The sequence below is a fragment of the Podarcis vaucheri genome (genome assembly GCF_965113315.1).
Source record: "Podarcis vaucheri genome assembly, chromosome: 15".
Classification (NCBI taxonomy): Eukaryota; Metazoa; Chordata; class Lepidosauria; order Squamata; family Lacertidae; genus Podarcis; species Podarcis vaucheri.
This window is the reverse complement of record NC_138753.1, coordinates 6489688-6508553: the sequence shown is the minus strand read 5'-3', so window position 1 is coordinate 6508553 and position 18866 is coordinate 6489688. Positions and strand designations below refer to the sequence as shown.

Below are 18866 nucleotides of genomic sequence, written 5' to 3'. Positions count from 1 at the left end.
AAAAGTTCTATTTTTCTAAATGCAGGGTTTTAAAAAGAAAAAAGATATATATTGGTTACAAAGCAGCATTTCATCATGCGAAATTGCCCTGCAGATTGAAGCTGTACAGCCCATTGGCCGACCACCTGAGGGAGGACTAAGGAGGTATGAAGTTCAGATGAACCACAGCACCTCCTCTGCAGGGAGGGCACCCATGAAAAAGCCCAATTTGAGCAAAATCCCCCCAAGGAGTTGTATGTCAGAGAATGAGGCCCCCAAGCCCTGAAACTCATCATACTATTTACTGCATAACAACCACCACCACCACCATTCCTACAGCCCCACTGCAGCCTGTGCTGGTGGCTAAGACCTATTAAAGGACTCCATCCACCAGGGGCTTTCCTTTTGCTCACCAGATGCCCCATCACACAATAATACACCTGAGAGTATTCACTGCTTTGTTTCAGCATGTGTGCGCGCACACAAGCTCACACCACTCTGCCATATCTTCACATCCCTCCACAAGTCAATTAAGGGAGCCTGCTGAAGTAGGTCGAGGATCCACACCAAGGGCAGCTGGTCCTATTTAGCCCTGCTGGCCCATTCCAACACCTCAATTCTTCTTAATGCTTTTAAGGAACACTCCAGGGGAAGCACAGCAGCAACGGCAGAGGGAGGCCCTCATCTCAGTTCCACCATCCTCACAGGCATGCTTTGGCAGAGATGTAGGAGAGGGCCTTTTGGGTGACTGCCCCCAGACTTTGAACTCACTCCCTAGAGAAACTAGACTGGCTCCCTCCTTGCTTTCCTTCTGCCAGCAGGTGAAGACTTTCTCGTTGCAACAGGAAACTGACTGCTTTTAATGAAAGGGCTGTTGCCATGCTGTTTTTATTGTAATTATGTGTATGTATGGTTTTTATAGATTTTATATATGAGTTCTATCAATGTTTGATTGTTTTTTAACTATTGCTTTTTCTATGTTTTTAGTGGTTCTTATTTTTATCTGTAAGCTGCCTTGAATCCTGTCATGGGAAAAGGCAGGGGATAAATAAATACAATAATAATAATTACAATTCCTCAAAACAGCACAGGAAAAGGCCATGGATTGGTGGAGAGGAGGAAACACCACATGCAGAGGCCCAGCACACACTCACCTCCGCTGCCACCTCCCAATCCGGCCGGCCGTCACTGTCTTTCAGTTCAACGTACGGCTTATCGTGCACTCGGTTCAGGTCCTCATGGAGACCATCCAGAAGAAAAGCCAAGAGCTCCTGAGAGTCTTGCTGCTGGAAGCCATTAAATCTGGGAGCGTATTTAGCTATTGTCCACTGAAAGAAAGCAAAACACACAAGTCACTGGCCTTGACTGCAGCCCCTTACTGACTACTAATCCACAGATTCTCAGCAATACAATCAGTGATAAAGGCAAGGACCATGCACCACTTTAAACTAGGCTGGAACAGCTAAAAGCCCGGGAGCTTAAAAGGCTGATTAGTGGAAGCAGCCGGAGAAAAATAAAGGCAGCCACTTGGTGGCAGCAGTGATGTTGGGGAGGAGGCAGGGGTTGGTTTGCCTAGATTGCATGCCCCCACGGACCCTCTCATGGTGCAGCGCCACCTTATAATTAGTTTGCAGATGAATATACGACAACACTTGTCAGTTCTCACCCGTAACTTTAAAGGAGCAATGTTCTTTTGTGTCCCGCTCCACAGCTCTTGAATCAAGTCCCCGTAGCATTTGGCCATATGTCCCTTCATTCCTATTGGATTTGTCCTGGAATGCATAATGATGTATTGAGTCAATTAGCCAGTTGTTGCATTGAGAAAAAGGAAGAAAGGAAAAGCAGGCTGAGAGGCACTCCACACACTGCACAAAATGAGAGGGCGGAATCCTGGCGTGTGCCACAGCAGACGAACAGAAGGGGTAACACTTTTAAGGCATTGCTGTAAGCTTCCAGCATGGCAAGAGAGGGACTAGTGGGTGGGGGGACCAATGTGGCAGCCCAACAGATGTTGCCGGACTACAATTCCCATCATCCCCAGCAACCAGCATGATGGGACTTGTAATGTAACATCTGGAAGGCACCACTTTTCCGTGTGATATACAGAAGTTACCTGTTGAGCTCGTAGAGATGTCTGCCAGAGATGAAATACTGGGTGAGAGGCTGCGTGTTGCTGACACACTGGATGCTGGAGTTCATGAAGCAGGTGTTCCCCAGGTTGCTCAAGCCAGTAGCCCCCTTTTCCGTTGGAACTGGAAAGGATGAAGGGTTGCAAAGATGATGTTACTCCTTGCTGCCTGACATAAATGTGTACACACACACACACACACACACACACACACACACGATTTAAATTCCCCACAGTGCTCCAGAGGGATGCTATGCTGGGAGCTTTGTGGAAATAAAAATGGCTGACCATTAGTGGGAAAGTATTCTGTTTGTGGGCTGTAGGCATCACAAGTCAGCCCTGATGGGACCCAAGGCTGTCTGGTATTCATGCCTTCTCCCCTGGCTTACACTGGAAGCACGCTTGTTTTCTCTTGTTCACGTAACTTTAAACAACTTTCCTACTTTGGGTGGGACATATAGGTCACAGTCACCTGAATGTGCTCTATAGTCAGATGACAAACTGATATCAATTACAAACTCTTTTTATGTTGGGAAGAAAGGTACACTAGCCTGCATATAAGTGATTTAAGGCTATGCATGAACACTCCTATGCAGTAATATTTTTAAAGAAATAAACTCTAGGGGAGAAAGGCGAAAGAAGAGCAGCTGTGTCCAAAACTGCATTGTGCAGAAACAGATTCCCGCTATTTGTATCTAGCCTCTTTTTACTAAAAGGGCTGTAAGCCCTGCAATGTCGGACAGGGATGGGTGTCGCTTCTGAACTTCCTGCATTTTTTAGTTTAAAAGAACAAGGCACAGAAGGTATCAGTCTAGGCTACAATTCCCAAATCTGCTAGCTTTCTACCTGCAGGCTGCCTTTCCTTTAAAAAAAGGTAGCATCTAGAAATATGAATCACCATCTGAGGCGATTCAGCCCAGTCTATAACCTCAGGGCTCCAATCACCACGTTTCAATGCATGTGTCAACCAGCTGCTGATATTTTTTGTTTCTTTGGACAGGGGGAAGCACACACTTACCCTTATGCCTGTCTATTTTACTGCTGTTTGCTATGAAGGACATCTCCTCTGGCCAGCTCATGTCTTTGTTTCGAACTGAAAAACACAGAACAAAGCTTAGTGGGATAAACGCTCCCCTCAAATTCATGATACAGCCAATCCAGTAATAGGCAGCTGCTAACATTTACAGCAAGAGTTGGGAGCCTCTCTGAAGGTTCTCCTATACAAGAGCTGTGCAGGGGTAGCCAACTTGCAGACCCATCACATGTTGTTGGACTCCAAGTCCCATTGGCCACGACTAGCACGGCCAATGCTCAGGGATGAGGCGAATTGTAGCCGCAGCTGGAAGGAACCAGGTTAGCTATAAAGGCACCTGACAAACAGATCCTCATTCGGCCATGAGAAATCTTTACACTTCCATTGTGGAAGAATGTTTTTTAACCAAACCCTGATTTCAATAATAGTCCATTGGATTTGGCTCTCTAGAAAGGTTACAGTGCCACTGAAAGTAAGTAAGTAAATGCTTGTTTGTTTGTTTGTTTGTTTGTTTGACTGATTAAAATTTGTACACAGCCCTTCATCCGAAGATTACAGAGCGGTTTGCAACATGAAACTACAAAATGAGAATACAAAATATGTCATAAAAACAAGAACAAACCAACAGTCCCCCTTCCACATTAGCACAGAATGATTTGGTAACGGGGGGGGGGGGCAATCACTTTCCTTGGTGAGTGAGCCCATGCCCAGCCTCTATTAAGCTCAAGCTTGGCAAGATGAAATCTGCAAGTGAATCCCAACTCAACAGCTTCATGCTGGAGTCTCCCTTGGAAATGTTTTTGCTGAAGGATGACAACCCACGGAGCAAACGTGTGGGGCTCTTTCCTGGATTCCTGAGCCTTCTGGCCTCCCATTTCTACTTACAGCCATCTCTACCTTCTGCCTGTAGCCAAGTTATCTGACAAATGAGGATAAATATCACTGTGCCTGGCCAAGTGCGCTCTGGCTCATAAGAGCTTATGCCAAAAGAAATTATTTAGGCTTCAAGGTGGCATTTAAATCAAGAGATTTTGCTAAGTACAAAGCATACAGACTTCTTAAAGACATAAGACACGAAGCATAGGGGGGGATTATGTACAGTATATATTAATATGGCTTATTGAAAGGGAGGCAGTAGAACAGAAAGCCTGCGAAAAGTATAGTAGTTGGCATAAACAAGGAAGTATTTGGTTAACAGGAGTCTGAAAACACTTTGTGCCACAGAAACTGGCTCCAGACTGCTTCCCCATTTCTTATACCTTCTATTATTAAGTGCTGCTCATCTTGGATGCTCAGATATTCCAACGTGTGGTCTTCATCGTCCAGAAGAGTAAGGTAGTTCTGAAAAGACAGGGGAAAGGGAACAGCAGCCTTTCAGTTCTTGGTTTAGAGCAGGTGTGGAGAACCTGTGGCCCTCCAGGATCCAGAAAGGCCACAGTTTTCTCACCCCTGATTTCCTCCGCAGAGGTTGATATCCAGGGAATGAGATGCTGGAATAAAAACCCCCACACAGGATTCTGCGTGCACTCGGCTAATCCCAGTGGCTGCCTGCAACTGTGGATGCTTGGACATTAGGGGGGTCACAGATTCAGTCAGAGGCATACCTAGAGGGGACCTTGCACGCTCAGGTGCAGCTAAAATTGAAAGCCCAAAACCATGGTGCTTGAAGTGGGGGAGAGGCAAGTACAGCATGCAAAGGGTGCCTTATGTACAGAGTGTGGTCCTTTCCCTGCCAATTTAGACATTATGCCAAACCACAGCTGAGCTTTCCTAACTGTGGGCGGCCTCCCTGAATTGAGCCACTGTCTGTCGGCAAAGCACTGGTCTGACCCAGGATAGCAATTATCACAAATAAACACCTTGTTACCAATAACCTGCGTGCGCGCATGCGCACGCGCACACACACACACCACCCCGACTTTCCAACCAGGTTATCTTCCAGTCTTTGAATGTAAAACTTGGTGCGATTTTCCGGGCCTTACCTCGCTGTTGTAGAGCCACAAGCGCATGTCCTCCTCTTTTATCCGTAGCCTCTGCGACAGATACTCGTGGATCTCCTTAATCGTCTGCATGCGGCTAAAGCAGCCGGTGTAGGCCAGGACCCTCTTTAAGGGAGCGCTGGGAGATGGGACATTCCCTGCATTCACAAGACAACAAATGGTTTATACATATGGGCAGCAAAAACAGAGAAGGAGGCCTTAATCTGAGTGCCCCAGGGATGGGGAACCTGTGTGACTCCAGACACGGTTGGGCTCCAGCTCTCAACGCTCCTGGCCATTGGCTGCACTGGCTGGGCTGATGGGAGTCCAACAACATCTGCAGGGCCACAAGCTCCCCAGTTCCTGGTGTACAAAAGGTGTTTCCTTAGGCTTGTTTGGGTTTGCTGGCATATTAGGACTGGTTCAGAGAGCCGCCTTCTCTACTTACATCACCAAGGCTTAAGTAGGAGAGGAGGCAGAATGCACACAGAGACAGAATGGCCAGGTGAGCAGGAGCCCTTGTAGTGCGTAAGGCATGCAACCATCCTCAGTCAACACAGGGTTCAAGACACCCACAAGTGACCACCTGTGACAGGTGTGGGGAACCTTCTGCCCTCCAGAGGGTTCTGGGTGGGAGGTGTAGCTCAGCCACATCTGGAGGGCCAAAGGCCCCAGATACCCAATGCCTGGGACACCTCCACGCATACAAATCAGATGTTCTTAATTTGGAATGAAAGTTCTTTGTGCTGCAAGTCGCTTTGGGTCTCTCTGTGAGAAAAGAGACAAATATAACAATTAAGATAAAATTTTATCTGCCTGTACCCCTGGTTAGTCATCCTACTTCCATTGGCACCAATTGCAGTTAATGCTAACAGGGGTTCACCTTCAAATCGGACTGAGAGCCAAGCCAAGTCTGCGCTAACCATAGTTGGTCCTGGTGCAGCAACTAACCACGATTAAAAGCGAGAGAGGATTCACAGGCAAGAGAAGAGACATCACAAGACTGTGGTGATCCCTTAAAGGATCCCTTACCTAGACAATTCTGTCTCTGTGTTTCCCCCTCAAATTATCTTTGCAGGAGCAATAGATCCTACCCAGGGGAAAATATACGTTTGCACTTACAAATCATCATACTTTTAGACTGATCAGCCCTCTCTAACCCGATGCCCTAAAAATATTTTGGGCTACAACTTCCATGAGTCCCATAGCAGCATTGCCAACAGTCAGGGGTGATGGGATTTGTAGTCCAGCAGCATCTCAAGAGCTGTTTCAGATGGTGGACCACCTTAGACAATTCCTCTTTGATATAACTAAGAGCCAGACACTGAACGTTTTTGCATGCAGTTGTGCCCAAAGAGCAAAATTTAAACAGCAATTTCTTTTTACGTCAGCAAACCATCTATTTTCTCTCCACACACCGAGCAAAGGATTATATTTCTCCATTAACATACATACAAACAAAGCATTTTTTCCGGCAATTTTAAAAAAGGTGAGAGGATTAGGAATAAGATTACAGCAAGAAAGCATATTGGGGTGGGGGCACTGGAGATTAATAGTTGATTTTAACAGTTAGTACAGAGCAAAACCAAATTCCAAATCATGATCAGATACAGCAAATTTGAAGAGGCCACAAATCTGAATCAGGGAATTTGATGTGTTCAAGGCAAAGCAGTTCCCACCACAGAATGACAAGTAAGAATTTGATGGTCAACTGGCTGACTTTTCAGCACAGCTGGTTAAAGAAATCAGCCCGATTTATAAAAGATTTGGGGGCTCATAGCAGACCCTTTCCCTTTTAGAGAGTGGAAGAACAAGCATTGAAGTTTTAGAATGAGAATTCAAGCAAACTCTTATTAAAGGCTTACTTATCATTAGAACTTTACTCTCCATGGCCTTGCCAATCTAATGCCAGCAATGGATGTGTATCGTGCCAGGACAGGGTATCTGTGGCCTTCTGGATGTTGTTGGACTACAACTCCCATCATCCTTGACCATCTGCCACACTAGCTGGGGATAATGGGAGTCATAGTTCCAAAACATCCAGGGAGCTGGGTCACGGGTTCCACACTCCTGAACCACTACTAACATATGGGCTAGACATAGAGGGCTAATGAGGATTAAACACATTTCTCCCACTGTGGAGGTTTGTGTGTGAAAAATGAGAATCCACACTGCCAAATGCCTCTTTGAAAATGGTGCCTGCTGCAAGCTCCACACCTCCTACCCACAGCATCCTTTAAAAAGGGGTGGGTGGATTGAATAAAGTGCAACCTGGACTCTACAAATGTGAACTAGGACATTCCTGATTGCAGATTGACTTTTGGCCCCCTGCCCCCAATGGCAATAACTGCTCACAAGTGGGGGGTGGGTGGGAGCAGGCTGTAAAGGGGTACTGAATAATTTCATGTCCTTTGATAAAAATGGTAAAATGCCCAGTGAGTTTCAGTGAAAACGTTCCTCAAAAATTCAACCTATTGTATATTACTAGTAAAGACAACATTTATCAGTGTTCTAACACGGTTTTTAAATGTATGCTTCCTTCCAACTCTTCAGTGTATTTGCATTGAGGCTGATGGGTGTTTTAACTATACTTTCCACTGAAGAACTGCTGGCCCTTCAGATGCTGTTGGACTACAACTCCCATCATTCCTGACCACTGGCCATGCTGGGTTGGGGCTGATGAGAGTTGGAGTGCCACCATGTCTCAAGGGCCACAGTGTTACCCAGGCCTGATTTCCTCAAATGCTCAAAATCCATACAACTGATCAGTTAGGGTGCCTTTAAACCAGGTCAACAGCTTATTTACTATACATTTTCACCTGTACAGATTGTTTCCATCTGTACCTCATCATTTAGAGGGGGAAAGAAATGGCTTCTAATGTCTCATGACCTTTGATAAGAGTTTTTTGTTTTGTTTTAAACCATCCCTTTGGAAGCGGGAAGGAGTTTCCGTCACCAGCCCCGCTTTGGAAGATTTCATTTAAGATCATTTACAAGCAGTGCCGCAGCAAAGCCGTTGAAGTCTGGGCGGTGGGGCCGGCCTCCCTTCGGACACTACGCAGCTGGCTTCTTGCTGTATTCTTACGTTACCTCTCGGCAAATGTTGAGGAAACATCCTCAGGCTCATCATACCCATGTTCACCCAGATGTTGGACTGCTGCGTCCGGGTGGCGGGCTGCTGCCTCAGGAAGAGCAGGTAGCGCGGGAAGAGCTCCAACTCAGGCAGGTTGGTGTCGTTGTTTCTGATCACCTGGGGAGGGGAGGAAGAGTGTTTCCAGTTGAGAGGTTGGCAAGACTACCTTCTATGCAATCTATGTGGGGCTGCCCTTGAAAATGACTCAGAAACTTCAGCTGGTCCAAGTTACTGCAGCAGTCAGATTACAGTCGTACCTTGGAAGTCGAACGGAATCCGTTCCAGAAGTCCATTCGACTTCCAAAACGTTCGGAAACCAAAGCGCAGCTTTTGACTGGCGGCAGGAAGCTCCTGCAGCCAATCGGAAGCCGTGGAAGCCCCGTCGGATGTTCGGGTTCCAAAGAACGTTCGCAAACTGGAACACTCATTTCTGGGTTTGCTACGTTTAGGAGCCAAAACGTCCAAGTACCAAGGCGTCCAGTATCTAAGGTATGACAGTACTGGCTGGTGATCTGTTTAGATTTCATATAGCCCTGGGTTGAACCAGCTGCACTGATTCCCAGTTAATTTCTGGGGCCAACCCAAGAAGCTCATGTCAGTACTTAAAACCTCAAACAACTCAGGCTAAATTGACCCTCTCGGTTATTCCACTGCCCTCAGAAGCTCAGGGGATGGCGGCCGAGTAGCACAGCGTTACTCTTGATTCTGGATGGCAACTTCTCTCAGCCTTGCCCAAAATATTGAGGAACCTGGAACTTTCTACACAGAGAGACTGTGATCTTCCTGGTGCACTATTCCCCCTTTTACTTATTTGTGGCATTGGCATACTGCCCAATTAACCTTGTCCTCTGGACAGTTAACCAAGAGCACACTGGCTAAATGCACTCCTGAAGCTTGCCTGGCACACACAAAATCTGGCCTGTTTCAGGTCATGAAAGACGCTCGTTTCCATGGAGAATGTGTGGGAGATGTTTAGTGCTGAATCTGGGCTTTGTCAAGCTTTGGAGTTAACAGCCAGCAGGCAGAAGCTTGAGCAGGCTGGCTGCATCCATCTCTTAATAATCAGCAAAACCATTTGTCCAGCTCTATGTAATACCCACCCTCCCAGCCAAAAAACCCCCCAACAGAAGCAATACAAAAACCTGTTTAGGAAACTATTGCTCCCTGATTTAAAACTGGCACACATCACACATCAAAATAACCCATAAACCAGGGGTAGGGAACAGGACCCAGTGGATGGACTAGGTCCTGAGCATCCTCACTCCAACCGCAGTGGGCTACTTTGACCAACCTGTCAATCACCTGGTATCAGGGAACCCAACCCAACTTCAAAGGAAAGAATCGGGAGCCAGGTCTAGGCCAGGCTGAAAAGGACGCCAGTAGAGGAGTTCCCAAGTGGAACCAATCCCAGTAGGGCTTGCAATTGGCTGCAAATGTAGAAATATATAAGCCCCACTTGCCATCAGGAGTCGTTAAGACTCTCAATTGTCCTGTCTTCACTTGTCACACCTGGCATCGTATATGATGGTGGACATGAATCCAAAGGGGGGAAACCTCATGGAGATAAAATTAGGACCTCTGGTTGACATATGAGGGTGTCGTCACAAACTCCAGATATAGTTTGACCCTTGTGCTATAAATCCCCTACACAATAAACCACCTAAGAGATTTTTAAAATGCTTATTCCCCACTCCACACAAATTAAACTGAAGAGAGCCAAAATATACTGATTGAACTTCACAGCTCTGACTGAATTGGAAACTATATAAATAGTAAAATGCTATTTCCCCCGTTAAAAACATCCCGCAAAAGCTTCATCTATGGTCAGAGACACTGAGAACAAGGTGGCATGAATGAATGTGAGCAGCTGGGCCAGGCTAATTGGAGAACTCGAGGACACTGGCCCTTTTCAGTACTTACTGGTCTCGGCAAAGACAGGTTTGCGCCGTACCAATGGTAAAGAGCCCTCCATACTGGTTCTGGGACCATTTCATAACTCTTCCCTTGAATTAACTGAGGAGACTGCTTTAAACGACCGCCTTCCAGAGTCAACGATGGAGCCTTCAAAAAAAGGGGGGGGGCAATGTCAGACTTTGAGAACTTCAAAACTGCCACGCCTAAAAGGGTACAAACTTTGGACTAAATGAAGCAAATGATTGCTGGAACACTTGCTAACAGGTGAGCTATCTTTTGCGAGATTCTCGCATTTCACATAACCATCATCATCATCAGTGCTTCTACATATTTGCTCATCATAGCAAATCTGCCCCTGAGCTGCAATGAGCAACCATTCTCTCTCCTAACCTTATTAATTTTGCTAAAATATTTTTTACCATGCTCTGCAGCCAAAAAAGGGCTTCCCAGAGCAGCCTGCATTGATCAGTAATGAAACAACCCCTGTTCCGGCTGACAACTGAAAAGGCGTGGCATGAAAGGAAAAGTGAAAGGGAAGGAGGAGGAAAATGACAAACTCGGGCATTAGTTGCTAACTTACAAACCCATATTCTTTCTTGCAAGGAGGGGCAAAGCTTCCAGCAATTGTTCCTTCCTTGCCCAATGGATGGAGCCAGGATGCTCTCTTTCTACCCTCACCCCCAAACCTTCATGTTCTCTCTGAGAGGTAGGGAGAGCAGGCTCCCAGTGTATGCTGGTCCCCTGCCTGGTGGCAGAGTGTACTGCCCTTCAGTTCTGGAGCTGCAGAAGTGGACAGGGATCATTGCAGCAATTATACGGAGGTCCCCAACGCTCTCCCCAAGGTTAAAAGGAAGGTTGGCTGGTGCATTGCCAAGGCATGCAGAGCACCCAAAGCATCAATCCCCTTGCTTCCCATTGCTGTAGCACCTGGAATGCTTCAATTTCCCAGGGCCAACTCAAACCTGGCAACCACAGTTTGGGGCTTCACTAGCAAGACCAGCCAAGGGTTGTAGACCCATGTGAGTGCCAACTGTCACTCAAAGCACACGTCACTCCAGCTGGTTTATCAGCTACAGCCATTCTTGGACCATGAGAGTTTGGCTTCAGTGAGCTATGCAGATGATAATCTTCTGGACTGATTACTGCAAGGACCTCTACATGGGGCTGCCCTTGAAAATGGCTACAACTGGGACAGCAGCCTGGTTGTTCAGTAGGAATATGCCAACACAACACAGAACAATACGCAGATTAAACTAGAATTTGTGACAAAGGAAGGCGTATGGGAAGTCACTCAGATATTTCCTAACACCGCCAACGCCATTACCTTTGTTGGGTCTTGCGTTACGAGGGGCTGGTTATCAATCGCTCCAGGCCGCTGTGGATTGAGCTGCAGCAAAATGTTCCCATTGGATCCAAGCAGGCACTGATTGTTGTTGTCCGAAGAGTTAAGCTGACGGGAAAAGCATATCTCGGCACTAGGAGGCAGGGTGTAAAGGAAATCTGGAAGGGGAGACACAAAGAGAGGACAGAAACAATCCTTTTTGCGGAGTTATAGGTAGAACACCGGTCAACCAGCATGCCCAGTTAAAGAGAGGCAGGTGAGATTCAAAGTAAAACAACTCATTTGGAATAAGGAATGGGAACTCCCAATTGGATTAAGGCCTTTAAAATACCTGACTCTATTTTTGACCCCCAAATTATTCAAAGCTACGCCTGCAAAATGACAGCTTGAATCTTTTATGTTGTCCAACCTTGATCACCACACAAATTTATATGTTGTTAGACTTCTTGGGGCAGGGACCTGTTCTCTTGTGCTCTGTACAGTGCCAGGCACATTGGGCATTATCTAGCCAGACAGATCATACTCCTGCTATGTCACCTGGTGATGCTCTGCTCCCAACTCCCATCAGCCCCAGTTTCTATGGTCAATAAGGAAGGATGAGGGGTGAGTCTAGCAGCATATGGAGGGTCACAGGTTCCCCACTCCTGCTCTAAATGCCAGGCTTTTATATGTTGAAGTTACTTTGTGGTTCTGAAATGTTAGCTACTGTGGCTCTGGTGTGCTGGCTGTAGCATACGAAAATAAGCAGGGACTGCTGGATTAGTCCAAAGGCCCATCCAAGCCAGCCAGATGCTCACAGGAGTGAGATGCGCCATACCAAAGTAGCTATCAAGCCTGGTCAGGCAGGAATTGGCAGTCTGGGAACAACTCAGTTTGCTTTTGAACAATGAATGGGTCATATTGAGGAAGCCAGGCTAGAGTGAGCAGCTTCATAGGATGAGGCACAACTCTACTGGCCCACTGGAACAAGGACGGGGAACCTTTCTGATCCTCCAGATGTGGCCTGACTACAACTCGCATTACTCCAGTCTTAAGGCCATGCTGGCTGGGGCTGATGGGAGTTGGAGTCCGGAAACAGCAGGAGGGCTGCAGGCTTCACATCCCTGACTTACTGCTTCAAATACGCTGTTGACGCATCTAAATTCAAACCACTTTTAAAACATTTTTTTTAAAAGTAAGTTAATGCTTACTGCTAGCAGTCTCTGAGGCTTCTGATGCAGTAGAAATGCTATCTGAAAACTTTTCTTCTGTGGCACTGAAGTAATTTAAACGGCCTGTTTTGTCTTCTCCCTGCTCTGGCGCATGGGCTGCAGCACCCGGGAGCGAGTTCTTACCTCTGCTTAAGACAGACGAAGGTTCGATCACAACAGGGCTAGCATCCTAAAATTAGAAGAGGGAAATGGAATGGAATTGCAGGGTGAGACTCTAGCAGTTACAAAGCACATTTAACTGGGGGTCCTAAGGCTTAAAGAGATGTAACTGGAAAACATTTTGCACAACTGACCATTTCGCTACCCAACGTATCAATCAAATTCAATTCAGTTTTCTTTGGGGGGGGGGGTGATTTTCAAGTTGCTAGCCCCTCATAATAATGAAGAATGGCTTAACAAGGTAAAGGCTATATCAACTGAAGGATGTGCCAATGAAAGATCCTAAACTAGGCTGTAGGAAGGCAGAGAAGCATTTACGAAGAAGGCAACCCTGTTGGAATAGACCAAAGGCTCATCTACTCCAGTACAAACCATCATGACAAGTGTTCATCGACAGCATTATCTTCATAAATTTGTGCAACCCACTTTTAAAGCAGCCCAGATGAGGGGTCATCACTATGCCTTGTGGCAGCGTAGACAATATGAAGCTAGACTGACCAGTGGCCTGATTTAGTGTAAGGGTCTTACTGGAAATGTTGGGGATTGGACCTGCAGTCTAAACATAGAAGGGCGTGATCTCTATTTCTTAGCTACATTCACGAGGACCAGAAGCTAAACATCTTAAAAATGGAGACTGCAAATGGAAGCAAAAAGCTGTTGAGAACTGGCAGAATGCTTTCACCCAAAGACTGACAAACAGGGCAGAAAAAGAAGAGTCTGAAATGAGTCTGAAAGCTTATTGGGACTTCAGACCAAAAATCTGGGAGAACACACTGGTGGAAAGCAAATGGCTCTCTAATGGAGCTGGGGGGCACTTTAATTGCCATCTCCCCTGCACACATAAAGTTTACTAATTAGCTGACTGATTAAATACAATCTCTTCCACTCCCCCACTCCAAAACAAATGTTTCACTCACGTAGTTGACATATTCTTTCCACTGCTGCCACCAAGGCATCGCAATAAGAAACCAGTTGTGTCCTTGCTGAAGGCCATATCTACTTTCTCGTTCTAACCAGCCCCTAGGTCAAGAAAAACAAACCAAAACAGATCAGAATAATATGCAATAATAAACAACCATATGGTCCTTTCATGTGTTCAAATGCGGTAGGAGGTGACTATTATCCTCATATTGCAAATGAGGGGACTGAGGCTGAGAGAGAGTGTGGGCAGCGGGGAGGCATACCTGATGATTTGTCCTTCCTCTTCTGGAGTGGCAGGCCTTAGACCTAAGACTATATGGCACACCTGGGGACAAAAAGGAAGAAGACAGGTCAATTTAAAGCAAGAATAGCAAGTCTGGAGCAGAGGAATGATTAGCAGAGGTATAGCTATAACACCTGCTCCTGCATATGCTTGAATACAGATTATGTATTGGCAGAAGGAGAAGACTCATAGATGTTGACCACTGCTTCCAATAGTTCCTTGTTTCTTCGATACTTTCCCACTCATGAATCTTGTGCTCCTTTCTCTTCTCTTTACTGCTGTAATTTAGCACTGGATCCTGCTCCCCAGTCCATTTCTAGTTTGGGAAACGTCACTGCTGAGTATGGACTTCCTTTCTCCATGTTGATCATTTTTCTGGAGTTTGGGGCCCCCACACCCGGTTTGATTTCCCCCCTCTTCACTCCTGAACTGAGAAGGGCCGTGACATTGGGAGGGGACATGTATATGGGGCATATGTGATCCAACTTTTTTACCTCATGTCATCCAATTTTCTTAATATTTTGTACACTTGTTGAACAATCAAAACTATGTTTAAATCTTTAAAAAAAAATTATCTCATCCCGTTTGTGAATTATGAGGGTTTGAAATGTCAAAAAATTGTCAATTTTGGCCTTGTGCAAAAACTTTAAGAGCTCAGTCCAAAAGTGAGGTAAATCAAAACGCCAATCTCTTCAGAACTTCCTGGACTTTCATATGATATGTCACATGATGGGCTCGCTTTAAATTTTAAAAAGTGATAAAATTAATATTAAAATCCGCCCAAAAATGTATTGATTATTTAACATTTCTAAGAGCTACCTGCAAAATTTCATCTTCAGATCTCAATGGGATCATATTTAAAAAAACAAAAACAACATTTTGTACATACATGCCAGCCTTATTGGGTTCTATTTAGGATAAATGGGTCTTCTTGGAGTAAAATATAACATACCGTATTTTTCGCCCTATAGTTTTTTTTTGGGGGGGGGAATCAAGGGGGAAAAAATTATTCCCCCCCCCCCACGTTTGCGCAGCCATCCTCAAGCTAGAAGAGGGAGACGGAGCCCTCCGTCTCCCTCTTCTGCCTTCAGGGACAGCTTGCCCCGCTGTCCCCCGAGTTTGTGGGGCTGGCGGGGGGTGAAGCAAGCTTGCTTCTCTCCCCCCCCCCCCGCAGCCTCCAGATCAGGTCGGGGAATAGTGGGGTGGGGCCGCTCCGCCACCCCGCGAGCTTGTGGGGCTGGCAGGTGGGAGAAGCAAGCTTGCTTCTCCCCCCGCCAGCCTCCAGATCAGGTCGGGTCGCTGTCCCCCGAGCTTTTGGACTGCAGGCCCTCTCGCTCTCCAGGCTTTAGCGAAAGCCTGCATTCGCCCCATAGGACGCACACACATTTCCCCTTCATTTTTGGAGGGGGAAAAGTGCGTCCTATAGGGCGAAAAATACGGTAATAAGCAAGACTTCAAACTGTAGTATCAGTTACTTCCGGAATTTCTTTAGAAAGTTATTCAATTAAAACGTAACTGAAAACATAGTTTTCTTCTAAAAATGTGTTCCAAAGCCGAGTGATAGCTTGCTGTTGCATGGCTTCTAATTTCCCATCATTTAAATCAAAGGGGTGTAAGTTCAAGGCCTGGGGTGCAGTCTCTATGACCTTCAGTTTAAAAAGCATTTCAGCAGTACACTCTGGAAAGCCACTGGAAGTCAGAACAAACAATGCTCAGGCGGACAGACCAAAGGTCTGACAGAGTGAGCAGCTTCCTATTTCCTAAGAGAGCAGCCCTTGATAAGCAGATGGCTTCACTGGTGGCAGAAACATCTGGCTAAAGCATCCAAAGCTGCGAATGACTTGATTCAGAAGTCATGCCAAACCATGGTTTGCGCTGGTTTCAGAGCTGCTTTTCTTTCCCATCCTCTGACGGTTCATAAATTGACTCCTGCCTCCACACTGCAGCAGTCTCTGAAAGCAGAGCAACGGCAGCAACTATGATTTCTATGATGCGGATGCCAAGCCCAGCTACAGTTAGCACAGTTAGCTACAATTAACACTAGATTTACCAGCTGATTGCAAACCACGGTTTGTGCCAATCCAGGCACCACGACAAAGTACAGTTAAGATTCCTTAGCCATGCTTTAGTGCGATGTCGGAAGTTGGCCAGTGACTTCCCAACAGGGCGGGCAAAAAACGCAGACTTTAATTCACCCACCATGAGAAAGGAGGGCAGGACAATCAAGAAGCATAGTGAGATGCATGGCAGAGTCAGAGCCATTTACCGAGAGCTGCATTTTAAGATACCAACATTGTATTCCACCCCTTTAGCTGGGTGATCATCAGAAGATTTACACTGTCTTCTTTATGCAGTTCTCGAGGCCACCAATTTGAATCCCAGCAGGAAACCTTTTTGGGATTTAAGTTGATACTACAGTGCAAAAATTGCATTCTGCTTTATGAATAAACAACAACAAGAGAGTCATTAGCCCGCAGGAAGCGATATAGATTTCCCTAAGCACAAAACAGCTGGCATTTTTGATGCTGGCCTTTCTTTCAAAATCATTATAAACCACACGGCTGTAGTTGCAGCTGAGTTTGCCATGATTATTTACAAGACGTACTGGTGGGGGTGGGGGAGTGACTTCTACTAGGAAGGAAGAATTCTTAAAATTACAGCAAGGGCAGATGGGGAGGGCTGGGTCACCTTTTCCTCCACCTCATCTGTTCCGCTAGGATGAAAATTTGCTCAGGCTGCACAGGGGCAAAACTAAAACTAAAAAATGACCCTCAAAGAGGAGTACAGTGGTACCTCGGGTTACATACGCTTCAGGTTACAGACTAACCCAGAAACATTACCTCGGGTTAAGAACTTTGCTTCAGGATGAGAACAGAAATCGCGTGGCGGCAGCATGGCAGCAGCGGGAGGCCCCATTAGCTAAAGTGGTGCTTCAGGTTAAGAACAGTTTCAGGTTAAGAACGGATCTCCGGAATGAATTAAGTACTTAACCCGAGGTACCACTGTAACAGAAATATTGTAAACACTCTGGACTACAAAAAAGGCTTGAAAAACTCAAACTGGAAAAAGTTTGCTATGTTTCCATACAAAGATGCTTATGTGCTAAGAGCTTCTGGTGATATTCTGCTTTGCGTGCTCCCGTCTTCAGAGGTGCATGGAGCAGGGGCTAGGAAGATATACTGGCCCAGTCTGCACAATACTGATCTGGGACCATGTAAATGTATGGGCTCCAGAGAGAAGCTCGCTCCCATTTTGCTCCTCCCCTGACTCCCCCCGCCCGCCCCAAGCTTAGCAAAGGTTTGGGTTCAGTGTATCATCTAAGCTGGAATGTAGTTAAGCTTTCTCCTCACTAACCATGTGCTGCGTTGGCCAAGGTTTACAGGGTGGGGAGGGGAGAACAGCGGCTGAGAGCTCCTCTCAGGAAGCACACGAAGTCACATGATGTCAGTAAGCTGTCGCTTGGGCTTGCTAGGCCACGGGGGTGTTTTCTACACTGGTATCTTGACTTTGGAAGACCAGCTCCAGGCTGGTAGGGTGTTATATTTTAGGTGCCAATGAGCAATTGCTTTATAAATGAATAAATATCCAAGCTTTGGGGGCAGCTCTGAAATTGGTAATTCATGCTGGCCTTAATGCTGGCCGCATCTGCTCTTAGCTGGCTTTTAAAACTGAGATTAGGAAAATTAATAAACTACAGACCTATCAATGGCTATCCGTCATAAGAAGCCTCTGTTTTCAGAGGCAGTATACCAACACGTGGCTCGCAGAAGATTCCCCCTCCCTGCACTAGACCTTCCATTCTCATGCTCCACTGTATTCAATTTGCTTTATTGCAATGGATTGTTTTGTTTACGAGAGAGTGGGGAGCTATTTTGTTGTGTGTTGCCTCGAGGGCCAATTATTCTTGAAAAGGTAGGATATAAATGTCTTAGAATAATGACTCTTTAATTGAGTGGCGATGGGACGGGGAGCCTGTAACATGTAGATCTGCATGTGCTGGTGTGACACACATTCACACTTTGATTTGCAACACATTTGCAGACCAGCCAGCCAGGATTTGGATGATTTAACTCACTTAATACAGAATGCAAGAGCTGTTCTATCACTGAACACTTCTGTATTCCTGTGTGAGTCTCGCTGAATTTTTCACTTTTTTAAAAATAAAAAAACCCAACAGATTATGCTTCAAGGCATCCCAAGATGCCAGAATGCGTACAAACTAAACTCGGCTTCAGTCAGGCAAGGAGAAGCATCTCCACAAAGCTCACGCTACAGAAAAAAAAGAGACAGGCAGGAATGCTCAGCACAACAGCTGACGCAGCAATTGGCATCCCACGACCGCAGAAAAGCAGGCAGGGAAAGCTACTTTTAATTGCTGTACTGTTGGGGTTTGCAGCCTGAGTGGAACTCACCTGGAAAAGGAGATTCAGAAATTCGTTGGCAAGAGCACTCTTCACACTCCAGATTTGGTAGTCTTCCAGAGTAAGGTGGCCGAGCTAAAGTAAAGAAGGAGGCAGCAAAGAGAATCTTTGAGCATTTCTCCAAGCATCTGCCCAATATTTACACACACAGAAATAAATAATGGACATTGTAAAGTCCATTGTAAAGACCCTTCAGCCCTCCAACCTATAAAAGCCCACCGGGGTCCCGATTTTGTCTACAAAGCAGTTTCCGCCCAAACCCTGCCCATTGATACAGCTACAAAGGAACCATCAGGAGAGAGACAGTGCACACCTGATTGTTCGTCTGCAAGCTGGGTTTACACTCGGTGCCTTTTAAATTTG

The 18866-nt window shown here is 46.1% G+C and overlaps 1 protein-coding gene across 5 annotated transcripts in view; it reads right to left on the bottom strand.

The window, feature by feature from the left end:
- The window catches only part of USP32 (ubiquitin specific peptidase 32), a 121329-nt gene that overhangs the window by 17803 nt on the left and 84660 nt on the right, over window positions 1-18866 (bottom strand). The window contains exons 10-22 of one of the 5 annotated variants that reach the window (XM_082200779.1): window positions 18495-18578; window positions 14063-14124; window positions 13796-13898; window positions 12699-12888; window positions 11491-11666; window positions 10173-10313; window positions 8114-8369; window positions 5123-5277; window positions 4400-4481; window positions 3126-3200; window positions 2093-2231; window positions 1646-1751; window positions 1134-1307 (exon numbers count right to left, since the gene is read on the bottom strand). In XM_082200779.1, the coding sequence (XP_082056905.1) occupies window positions 1134-1307; window positions 1646-1751; window positions 2093-2231; window positions 3126-3200; window positions 4400-4481; window positions 5123-5277; window positions 8114-8369; window positions 10173-10313; window positions 11491-11666; window positions 12699-12888; window positions 13796-13898; window positions 14063-14124; window positions 18495-18578 (1743 nt within the window). The remainder of the gene's footprint in view (window positions 1-1133; window positions 1308-1645; window positions 1752-2092; window positions 2232-3125; window positions 3201-4399; window positions 4482-5122; window positions 5278-8113; window positions 8370-10172; window positions 10314-11490; window positions 11667-12698; window positions 12889-13795; window positions 13899-14062; window positions 14125-18494; window positions 18579-18866) is intronic. The other 4 variants (XM_082200782.1, XM_082200780.1, XM_082200781.1 and 1 more) reach the window with 4 other exon arrangements.